The 12,805-nt window shown below is 34.2% G+C and overlaps 1 protein-coding gene across 1 annotated transcript in view; it reads right to left on the reverse strand.

Annotated features, from left to right (window-relative positions):
* Nucleotides 1-1,494: 1,494 nt before the first annotated feature.
* Nucleotides 1,495-12,805, reverse strand: part of LOC144435281 (serine hydroxymethyltransferase, cytosolic-like) — a 12,129-nt gene continuing 818 nt past the window's right edge. The window contains exons 2-8 of the mRNA XM_078123870.1: nt 7,904-8,175; nt 7,058-7,416; nt 6,071-6,283; nt 5,532-5,645; nt 5,107-5,229; nt 4,069-4,296; nt 1,495-3,365 (exon numbers count right to left, since the gene is read on the reverse strand). Coding sequence (XP_077979996.1) covers nt 3,196-3,365; nt 4,069-4,296; nt 5,107-5,229; nt 5,532-5,645; nt 6,071-6,283; nt 7,058-7,416; nt 7,904-8,175 — 1,479 coding nt within the window. The 3' untranslated portion in view covers nt 1,495-3,195. The remainder of the gene's footprint in view (nt 3,366-4,068; nt 4,297-5,106; nt 5,230-5,531; nt 5,646-6,070; nt 6,284-7,057; nt 7,417-7,903; nt 8,176-12,805) is intronic.

Genomic DNA, 12,805 nt, shown 5'->3' on the forward strand with positions numbered 1-12,805 from the left:
AACACTCAGTCTGTTAAGTTTCTTCGCACCCTTTTATCTTTTTGTGTGTAAATGAACCTTTTATAATTTTGGGAATTATAGTGTTGGTGTAAAACAAAGTACCATTTCAGTGGGCTTTCATCCAATCACGAATGTAGTTTTAAAACAGAGGGAGAGCGCCCTCTATTCATCTCACGTGCACAGACCATTAATCGATTATTGTACATGATTGTGTTGTAATACATATTAAACATGTTAAACTAGCAGTATGAGCCGTGTGCCAAAGTACGTAACGATTCTATCACTTTACTGTGCTTTAAAGAACATAAAAAACTAAGCTATGTATGAATTGTATATCGTCAATAATCCGTTCATATTTTCAAACACCATTCTTTGTATTTCACCGTCAACTCCTTGACTTTATTTCCTGCAGTAAGGCTACTATACATGGAATACTGATAAACGCAATATACCTGTACAGTTTACCTTGGCAGCACGGATTCTTCAGTAGTAGAGGTTTATCTGTTATTGTGACTTGCAACGCATAGAATTGCCCCGCCTAATGTTAATTAGACTCCTAAAGATATATAGGCAACAAGCTTCAAGTGCTAGTGTCTTGACACTTCACAATGTGTATAAAACAGTCAGACTTCTTTTATGTATATCTATAATACCGGTCCAAAATTAGGAGATAATAATCTGTAACACTCTCAAATGGCAGTTCCATAGGTGATCTCTATGATGAACTCTGTGAGTGTGGTGCATGACTGACATAATGAGCATCACCTTAAAGGGGAACACAACTCCAGGAAATACAGACATTTTCTTTAAGTATGGGTTCTGGAGAGTCATTTCATGATTTTACAGCACCTTCAATTACTTGCGATTTCAGAGAAACATCAAGTTGATCTTGAGCCTTTATAGGGTATCTTTGTTGTGGGCTAGTGCATCATGGGAGTTAGCAGAAATAATGTATTCAAGTTGGAAACTGAATATTCACGAGTCTGGAGTGCCTAAACCCTAAGTGTAAAACAGCTCTCATGAATATTCAGTGTTCAATTTGAATACATTATTTCTGCTGACTCCCATGGTGCAATAGGTCATAGCAAAGATACCCTAAAAAGACAAAATCAACTAGATGTTTTTTCTGAAATTGCAAGTAATTATAGGTGATGTAAAATCTTGAAATGGCTTACCAGAACCCATATTTTATAAAAATGACTTAATTTCCTGGTGTGGCGTTCCCCTTTAAACCTATCCCTATTTATATACAGATTAGGCCTTTAATGTAAATAGACTATAAGACAGGATGTTGATGAGGTAACTATGTATAGCCATATCCTCTCCCATTGTACATTTCATTTGTTCTTTATTCTCTATTTATTCATGTGTTCATCTATTGTTTGATTTCTCTATTGTCGGTCATTATTTGGGGAACAAGTTTAAACATTTGTGTCAACCTGACAATGTAATGATGGCAGGAACAATAGATCATTTTTATATAACATACTTTATTTAGAACACCGTTCATATTGTGATTGATATACAGATACAATCTCAAGATCGGGTTTCAAATACATTCAAGGCTTTCTGAAGCCACACTATCTTCCATTTTAATGAAAACACAGACAATCTATGGTGTTGAATTATCATCAAGTTCTGGATACAATATATTTACACTACACATGATTTGTTTGTGCTAAGTTTACATGCATATTACTCTGTATGATACGCTGAGTCAGTGTGTTCTCACACACTGTCCGACCTCTTACAGAATGACCTTTAGATAATCTGCAATAATGACAAGATAATCACATTTCAAGTGTTCTCAGAGCTGAACATATTAATCTAAATTCACATCATTCATTCGCCATAATTAAATTAATTTGAAATACATGTGTAAAAATAGCACTGAACACATACATACACCCTGTAAGTTTTATCTTATATTAAACCAAATACATTTTCTCATCTTAAATACCCAAAATAACCTTCAAAAAGAGAGTACACTAGGAAATGTTGGGAAAGTCAGACAGCAGATATCAAACTAAGCATGTAATACTTTGAGTATTATCATGACCCTGTCAACATGAAAGACTTGAGGGCGATATAGTCATGGAAATGATTCTAAGATTTGACTGTGATAAAGCCATGGACATGATTCTGCTGTAAACCCAAATACTAATAACACAAGAGAAAGCAAAAAAAAAAAAAAAAATCCTAGAAATCAGTGAATGTCTTTAGATCTTGGAGGTCTAAGTTTACCATTATCACTAAAGGGATCATCATATGCAAAAGAGCATTACAAATACCAACAGTTGTATATCCTGTCCCCTTCAAGATCTATGCTCTGAATAAATGTCAAATGAGTGAATATTGACTAACATAAAGCCTTTTATAACCTATATAATATAAATTTTCACACACAAAAATATAACAAGCCCCAACAGAAACAGGACTGAAAAAAAAAGTTGATCATATCCACGTAATAACTCTCCAAATGGCATACACCATACAAGTTACAATTTTACTAGCAAAATGTATTATTTATCACAAATGAATGAATACATAGCAAAGCCATGTTCACTACCAAAATTGCTTGTATACTCTGGGCAAGGTAACAGTGCAAATTTCTAATGCCCACATATTTGAATCAATCAAAGTAAATTTATCAAGAAAATGGAATGGAAAGTTTGCGATGAAAAAAAATGTGCTCCATAATATTTCCCATTGGCAAAAAATATAACAGAAAGACCTTTATTGATTAATGACTTATTAACAATAAAGTTGTAAGATGTCTGTGTACAAATGACAGTCTGAGAGACTCAATCCCATACCCAAATATTTTCTCTAACATTAAAGGCTGAAAACTTATACATTTTTTTTCAGATCAAGAAAGCTTATAAGAACATAGCCCAATATTCAATTCAACCTGAAATACGATTATCCAGTGATGTAAATGAGTAATCCAGTGTCTTTAGTATAGTTTTGAAATTCTGTAAGAGAACTGCACACTAGGAAAAAGACGGAAATTTTTTTTCAAATGGTTACCTGTTCTTGAAACTTGAGCAGACATTACCTTTCAAAACTAATGATTTCTATACACATAGTATAATGGTCATTAGTTAGTCTGACAACAGAAAATGATAACTGAAAATCACATTTAATGAATTCAGCCAATGATGTTATCAGTATTACTGACTGTATTAATTGTGGTTAGTTTGGCAAAGATTCTCCCGGCAGAGGGAACTGGGCGGCAAATTCTTCGACTTCTTCGCGGAGGATTCTAAGCCTGTCAGCAAAGTTTGGGTCATTGTAGAGAGTGTTCTTAAAGTCTTTCAGTGCTGGACCAGACACAGATTTGATCTCCTGGGTCAATTGTAGTCCTGTGAAAACAAACAATGGTTATGGTATGGTACAGTTCTATAACAACTTGTCTGGGGAAAGAGTTAGTCTGTACAATGCTACATTGTATCATAAAAGTTTGACAGGGTGGAACAGCGTGATGTACCTTAGGGATGATTGGACACAAGCTCAATACAAGCTCAACAAGCCAACTTTGTTCACGGGAGGAGAGGGGGGGGGGGGGGGTGTCTGGTATCAGTGTGGTTGCTGAACTTCATTTTCGCACTTTTAATGCATGCCTTCAAGGATAAAAGCTTTTGTCCTAAACGAACTATGTTTGTTTATTGAGCTTGTGTGATATTGTGTGATTGACCCTTACAGTCTAGGAGAGAGGACCCCTAAATTTGACATTTTTGATAACTAACCAGAAGGGGGGTTTTGCTATACAAAGATTTTACTTTGATGTTTGGTTGCACTTGAAATTATTCTCTGAAGATGATTGAAGTGTGAACTTGTATCTCAATGCTTGGCACTTTCCTAGAGATCCTTTCTACAGAATCTACTCTTACAGAATCCAACCATTTCCATCCCCATGAAATTCTGACCCTCTCAATCTCTAGAATCCCTTCCACTTTCCATCTCTAGAATTCTGATTATTAACAGCGCTATAGAATCCAAATTCTTTCAGCCTCTATAGAACTACGTCATCTCTATCTTTATGGAATTCCAATCATTATATCTTACCTCTATGAATATATTCCACAACTCTGACAAAGTGATGATTTTTGAATTTCCTTGATGTTAAAGCAGGTGTACCCAAACGTAGACCACCTGGTCTGAGAGCACTTTTATCACCTGGGCAGGTGTTTTTGTTGCATGCTATGGACACAGCTTCCAGTACCTTCTCAGCACGGTTGCCATCCAAACCAATGGGTCTCAAATCCAGCAAAACTAAATGATTGTCTGTACCTCCTACGTACGGAAAAAATAATACATTTTATTATAATGGTACAAATTTATTTGTATAAATACTAGATAAATCAAAGATAACAGGTCACAGTATAAACATTCTATGAGATATCTGTTTACAAGATACACTGTGAACTGTGACCACTACAATATTAAAAACACTTTTCAGTGTATTGATCCATCATATGGTTTGAAGTTAGGCCTAGTAAAAAATTGTGTGGTTCCGATTACGCTCAATTTTAGAATAAGTGGGGTAGGTAGATTTTTTTTTCATGTGTGAGTGTCTAGTTCAGGTAGTTATGTTTTCTGTTGTTTTCCATATAGTCTCTCTGTTAATGGTTTCTTCCCATCAGATGTACAGTGTGTCTTTTTAAGTTGATGTCAGTCTCTGCATCCACTATTTCTGGCAAGACTTCACAATTTTATCCTTTTTTTCTTGAATATGTCCCCCCCAAAAAAGTGTACGGTCGGCGGTGAAAAACTAGGTGGGGGTCAGATAACCAGAACAACACAAGTTTTTTTTATTAGGCCTTATGCAACTTTTACCCTGACATCACAATTTTCTTTAGCGGTGCTTCAAAACTTTCCATTTCAATGTGTGAAGTTCTTTATCATATGTAGTAGTTAGCAGTATGTTCCTGAAAATATTAGATTTGCCAGGAAAAATTTGAAAAGGACATGATATCCACAACATCCATATATTTTATTTTGGCAATACATGGAAGGTCTTGGGGTTGGTGTTACAGTAGTAGTTGCTAAATAGCTTGCCATAGATAAGGCACTCTTGTCTGTGTATGTGTATATTTATCTTACCTGTGGCTATGGTGTAACCTCTAGCAATAAGTTCATCACTCATTGTTCGGGCATTACTGATGACTTGCTCTTGGTATTTACGGAATGATGGCTGCTGTGCTTGCTTGAGAGCCACAGCCACACCTGCAGAGAAACCATAGTACAACTTGTCAAATGAATGTGACACCTGGAATTCTGGGTATTCTTGTTTTCAAGCTTGATAATTATAGAATATATCTCAAAAGGCCGATGTCAAGCTTATTACACTTAGTAACAGATGTCATTGGAATATTGTGATACAAAAACGGAAGTGTTTCTTTGAGGTGGCAAGTAGGTACAATCTACTTCAATGACTTTGTTCTGAAGGTAGTTCAGAGGGGTTCCCACAAAATAGTCAGTGGCTGTCCAAATGAATGACATCACTCATTTGATTGTTCTATTCTTACCTCCAATGGCATGGTTGTGTGGTCCTCCCTGTAAACCTGGGAATACAGCTGCATTGATCTTTTCCTCTAAGTCATACATCACTTTCTGACCATTTGGCAGTGTCTTACGTACACCTGATAGAAAGTAAGAACACAACAAAACATACCTTTATTCAAAGGAAATGCCTATAATGATTCAGCCACTGTAACAATCAAGGCTACTCTTATTATAATATAATTAGTTATGTTAACATACTATAATTAGTTATGTTAACATACTATAATTAGTTATGTTAACATACTATTGCAAAACGTTTGCCCTATACATGTCTGTTTAATGTACACATTCCTCTAAACACATGATTATACTTTTGTTTTCTCCACTTTATTCAGCGTATGCTTTTTGCATAAAAACTTCTCCATAATTTTTGGTACTCTGTAAGTAAATAAGCAAACTAACAAAGGTAGTAAAAGTATCTGACAACCATGGTTAGGTTGGAATGTTGCTCAAACATTTCATAGTGATATGTCTACACATGACTACAAATGAAAATCTGTACCTTTCTTGAAGAAGATCATTCCAGATCTTGGACCACGTAGTGTCTTGTGAGTAGTAGTGGTTACAATATCGCAATGTTCAAAAGGACTTGGAATGACCTTGGCAGCCACTAATCCACTGATGTGGGCCATGTCAGCCATCAACAACGAACTGTTCTCATCACATATGGTACGCATCTTGGCATAATCAATATGACGAGAATAACAGCTCACACCTGGAACAGAAAAATAGCCAGCTGATGAAGTAACTTGTAGTAGTATAATTACACATGTACACGATGGAAGAATGAACAATTACTACAACCAGTGAGGGTAACTGTTATAAACTTAGAAATTTGGCTATGATGTATTTTACAGGGTTTTTTACCTCTGGATATATAGTATTTGGAAACCCTTTCTAACACATCATGATAGTGTTTTGATATGTTTTATACTATCTGACATGCTCTGTCTTATGTTTTGTCAAGTACAAATGTGGGATCATGTTGTGTTTGATTTTTGTCTAAGTGTTAAAAACAACAAGCTAGGAACCAATGTATAACTATTTGTGACAGGTTTACCTATAACTTGGACAGCAGAGAATTCTTATACGATATGTTTGATATCAAAATGTACAGGGTAAAGAGTAGTCGTTATAAATGTAGTCAACTGGTATTTTTTAGATCATGTTTTCCTGACAAAACAAAAGTTACAAGTGTGCCTGTAGTACTAGGAATTATTCAATTTCTCATAAAATGTTGGAGCTATTGTATTATTTTCAATGTACCTTTCAAAAGGCTCTATTTGTATGTTGAGTTTTTTTAAAACTTTCAAGAGTGAACTCTTACTTTCAATTTACATTTATCAAATTAGAGTTGGTCCTGGTTCACCCCACATAAAATTATTAAAATCCTACCACTAGAAACTATTGGATCAGCATTCTCCAACTCACAGAATCTACTCACAGATTTTCCTCCAAATATGGCTAACACCGGATGGTATACACTCACCTGCAATGATCAGTTTAGGTTTGAATAGCTTTGCAGTGTCTTGTAGTTTATCATAGTCAATAAGTCCAGTCTCAGGGTTCACTTTGTAAGGCATCGATTCAAAGAAAATTGATGTTGCTGATATTTTCTTTTTCTCTGTGAAGAAGCCATGTGTTAAATGTCCACCATCAGGTAAATCTAAGCCCATGATACGTCCATGTGGTTCTACAACTCCAGTATACACAGCAAAGTTTGCTGGTGAGCCAGAATAAGGCTGTACATTGACGCCCCACTTTTCAGGATCCAGATCGTATAATTCCAATGCACGTTTCTGACAGAGTCTCTCTATGTCATCAATAACTTCATTTCCACCATAATACCTGGAAGTTAAAGAAGGAATCTATTCAGTGGTGTTGACCAGGATTTGTCACGAGAGCAAAGTGGATTTTTTTTTAACCCAAAGTCTTCGCTATCTGGCTCGACAATGTTGTTTGTCAGAACCATCTAAATTGTGAGAAATCACTGTATTTTACAGGAATACAGACTAGCAATAATAAAGGAATTTCAAAAAGAATTTCAAGTCTTCTTTTGTTGAAAAAATGAAAGAAATCATTCATGGCTGTTTTAATGTACCAGTCACGAGTCATAAGATAATTATCTCTGCATCATTGTTTGTCACATTGAAATAACAAATACACCTTATATTCTAGTTAGTAGCTTTTAAAACTACATAATGAAAGTTTTCATAACACAGGAAATGAAATCGTTATGGAAGATGAATGTGAAAAGAATATTTTATTTACATACACAAAAAGGAACAACTATTTACAAGTGAATAGAAATGTTGAGTACTGATTATGTTCTTACCTAACTCCAGGATAACCTTCCGAATATTTATTGTTCAGACATGACCCTAATGCTTGCAAAACAGCTTTACTGGCAAAGTTTTCCGATGCAATCAATTCCAGACCTCGTTTTTGACGAGTTCTTTCATTTATAAGCAACTCGTACATTTCAGGATCATTTTCTTTCAGTGGGTCCTGTAACGTGTATTCCTCTGCATCGTCACAAGTTTTCTCTTCTTTGACGTCTCCGTTCAATTTATCATAGTTAGGCTGGGTAACAGACACGTCTTCCATCTGAAATAACAATTGTTATAATTAATAAATGCATAGTAGAGGTAGAACAGATGCAAGGAAAATCTTACAACTTTAGATGTTATTTTATTTAAGAAAACGCTAAACCAGGGTGGGTGGGGGGTGGTACTCCGACCTATTGGATAATATGTGCCACCCTCTGGGGTAGGGTTTTTCAACCTTTAAAATGGGTACTGTATTTTTAGAGATAAGGAGTCTAAACTGGGGTCCACTTTACACTTTGTTTGGTCTTCTTAAATGGAAGGAACCACATAATAAATTCTCTACTAGTTCCAAATTGCCCTCAGAATTTCCCAATGGTTGACTACCGGGGTAATTCATTGATTGACATATGCATTTTGGCCTAAAATGGGATCTTCTAAAAACTTGAATAGGCTAAAATGGGGTATTGGTTTTTGATCAAAATTTGACTAAAATGGGGTCTGAGGTTGGCAGCATTGGCCCACACCCCTACCAATATGGCCATAGAGGTCAACGTGATATCAAAATTAAAGTCATTTCTGAATTCAATATGGCCACCAAATTTAGTGTTAACTCTATGAGAAAATACAAGATTGTTTAATAGTTCCTTGAAAACAAGACAAGAAACCCAAAAATTTCTTTTGTGATTTCAAAATCCCAGGAGCTAGCTTTCATATGGCCAAATTTGGATAGACATTTGTCCCATAGCGTATTAGTGATTAACAAGATTTCACACAGATACAAGTGACAGCTTACAATCTTATATACACTGCATACACTGAACGACAACATTTCTTCATTGGATTTTCTGCAATAAGTATTTGGTGCTATAATACCACAATATCATATGGATTATCATTATCATATCACAAAATAATATTAACAACTTTGATATATCAAGATATACAATATTTTAATGACAAAATCTAGTATTATAGGTATATGAAGTATAATTTTATATTTATAGATAACATCTTATTGACATTCGCTGTACAACTGTACTGTTTACCTCAACACGTGCATTAATATCCCTTCCCACTTCAAAACAATTTGTTTATCAGCTGACAGGTTCAAAGGTCACTAAAGTTCATCAGCTGACACTTCTTCATGTTTTTACTATCATGTCTACTGTACATCATATCACATGTTTACTATTGAGCAGTGATCACTGAACACATTGGATATACCAGTAACAATACCTGAACTTTGTATGCCTTGACTGTTGAATCAGGTTGTGCTATTTCTCTTCATTCATGAAAACTGACAAAACTCGTCACTTATGACGTTATGTGCTCCCCCTGGTATGAGGAGACTAGACTTTAAATTTACTTACATTTTAATACTACATTGAATACAAATTGTGGTTCAAATCTCAGGGTACAGCAATTGGGTAAAAATGAAAGCTGTCAAGTAACCAACACTTGCCTATAGAATCTAGAAGCTGACATGTTTGTTTACACTGCATAGTTTATACTATATCAAATGTCATCAAAATTGAAATGCTCTGCCTACAACAATTGTCAGAATTCCAGAATCAGTATTTCAAATTTGATCAGTTTCTTTGCATATCAGCTGATGTTTACAATCATACGCAATACAATATAATATGTTTATTCATACAATGGTCTAAAATTAACCATTCTAAGTTTTGTTCAATCAGTTTATTTTCAATGTGGTTATAGTATATAATATTCAAATGATGTATCTTTCAAGCAATAAACATACGTTTTTGTATACATTTGATTCTTGGCTAATCCATTGATTAAAGCTTGTTACATTTGTATTTTTGTCCCCACTAAGTGCTAAATCTGTGCATATCATGAAGGACAGAGAAATATGATTATGGCCTATCTTGGTAAACAACATCAGGTGTGTTTTATATTTGAATACAAAGGGTGACTGACCCCCTATATCTGTTTGTCACTGGATATTGATGGACTGCCAAGCTTCTATGGCATGCCACATAGACACATTAACACATCTGTATTGCTGAGTCAGCACACTAAGTCCACATTCTTCATAACGACAACTCAACTGTAGTCTGTAATGATCACCATCACAGGGAATCAATCTCATGCAGTGGCCAACCCCTTTCACAGGCCATTGAGGGTGAACAACATTGTATCTTACTGTCTGTCTATCAACTACTGCTTATCCTTGAAATAAATGACTTCTTCAAAATCACCCTTTCAATTTGAAAACACACATCCTTCTATTCACTAGTAGTCATTCCATGTACAATGAATGAACTGACTTTTGAAATTGACAATACTTCCATACCTTTGAATGACATGTATTGTATTCAAATAGACAGGTACTTACAACTGTAAAGACATGATCAATTCAAATCTTTATTGAATGTTTATTCTACTTTTAAACTATACATTTTTCTTTTATCACTACATGTAATAGCAATTCTATAGGCACTTAATTGCTCGAATAAATAACTGAGAATGCATGTTTTCTGACTTGTAGTTTATAATAATTATATTTTGATCAGCTATTACTTGTGTACAAACAAATACTCCATCCGTCAAGAGAAATACTGCTGCTCACAGTTAGAAAATTATTGAGAATAAATCCTAGCATTTCACCAGTATCTTGTCAGCAATGCTGATGGTGTATCTTGGTGAACATTCTGCGAGTACAAATATTTTTGTTATGTTATGTTATATCATAGTTTAGTATAATAAATATAGTACATTACAGTAGAGTATATATATATATTGTAGTGCAGCATAGCATAGCATAGTATTAATGAAGGTGAATAATAATCAGTGTAGGTCTTATACTTCACATCTTTCAATCTGAAAAGTATTCTGGCTTTCATGGCATACATTATTGTGAAAACATTTTCGATTTGTTTTGCCGATCCAAAGTTATAAAATTTTAAAGTTTTGGGGTAATTAATTAATTAGAGATTATTAAGTGGACTTTTAGAGGACAATACCTAACAAGGCAAAGTTATGGATCCAATAAAAATTCTTTTCAATTCTATTCTATTATTCTAACAGAAACCGGGGAAAACTAATTTTTGATGGGACATTCCAAGATACTAAAACGATAGTGTATGTAGGTAGCCTTGTCCTAATAGTAACCCCCTACTGTAGGTACAAATTTCAATTCACACAACTATCAGAAAATTTTGTTTTGCAAACATTCTTCTAAAAATAAAACAAATTTGATGATTCTTTATTTAATTCTGATTGAAGTAAATTGGATCTTTCCATTTGGTATGGTACTACAAGGTAATTATCAACTTTTGAGATATCGTTATGATCATATGGCAAATGATATTGGTATCGCTTATTGAGGTACATGTACGTCATTGGATAAGGTATACTATTACAGTAATATGAGTATCTTCACTCATGTTCCTTTATTGCGTTACATGAATTTTTTAGGACAAGATATGCTAATTCTATCTAGCAGTACGATGATTCCTTAGTCATGTTTTACACTAAATACTATTGGTACTGAAATAAATGACTGAATATGTGAAAGAACACAACTGGAGAGGTACTTTGAGATAAACATTACAATGGGGAGTCAATTTATAGAAATGGAAAAAAAAAGTATTGATAGATTGTCACAAACACATTTAATTTATTAAAACTTTTACAATTGCACATATGTGGGGGAAAAAGTTCAGCAGTCTATATAACCATGTTCAAAAGCAACATAACTTTGTTTTCCCAAGACGACAAATTCATATTTAAAAAAAAAAGTAATATATCATATCATATCATATCATAATAACAGCTGGGTAAGGCTATGAGTTGAACACCATCCACACAATGGATCATAAGAGATTTATTTATAAAAGAGAAAATGTGTCAAGCAAATTCCATTAGAGACTTCAGTACACCAAGGGAGGTTTGGTTGGCAGGTTGAGTTGTAACACAGTCATTGTATTCTCCCCTCATTTTTCAGAAAATGTTGGGTTTTTTTTTTTTTTTTTTTTTTTTTTTTTTTTTTTTTTTGGGGGGGGGGGGGGGAAGAAGAGATATAATAGAAACACATAAAAATAAATCCAAAGGTTTAATGTGCAACATTTTAGTTCAAAGGTTGTGAGGCATTTCAGGTAATGACAGTGGAATAAACAATGTTCAAAATTTCTGCTTACATAAATTAATGAATATTCATTAAGCGTTACCCTGAAAAGGCTCAAAAAGTTTCCTTTCTAAATTCTAGGATGGTGGTTTTTAACAATTTTAAAAAAAAGTTGTTACAAAAGGAACAAATTGAACTTGTAAGTTTGGAAGGAATATTAATTTTTCGAGGGATGAATGATGTAAAAAGTTTATAAACTTAAGAGAATTTAGTAGGCTGCTGCCTGTCATGCCACTTTCAAATGTTATTCTCTGTACCTATCAGTGTATTGGTGTATGAACTTGGATTTATGTCATACGTTTAAATGTTGTTCGAAATATCAGCAAATTATTGTCATAACTTCAAGTTTATACATTAGTTCTGTATAAGCTATTGTGGGCCTCGATGGTGTTATTGGCGACACAGCAACTTATTTTGGTCGTGTTTACGTAACATTACATCTGCATCATAATATGTGGTAGGTTATAACATTGAATAAGCGGTTTTGTGATAATTTTTTGTTTTGTAAAATGTCCTCACAGATGTAAAAATATCTAAG

This window comes from Glandiceps talaboti, chromosome 5, assembly GCF_964340395.1.
Source record: "Glandiceps talaboti chromosome 5, keGlaTala1.1, whole genome shotgun sequence".
NCBI classification, from domain to species: Eukaryota; Metazoa; Hemichordata; class Enteropneusta; family Spengelidae; genus Glandiceps; species Glandiceps talaboti.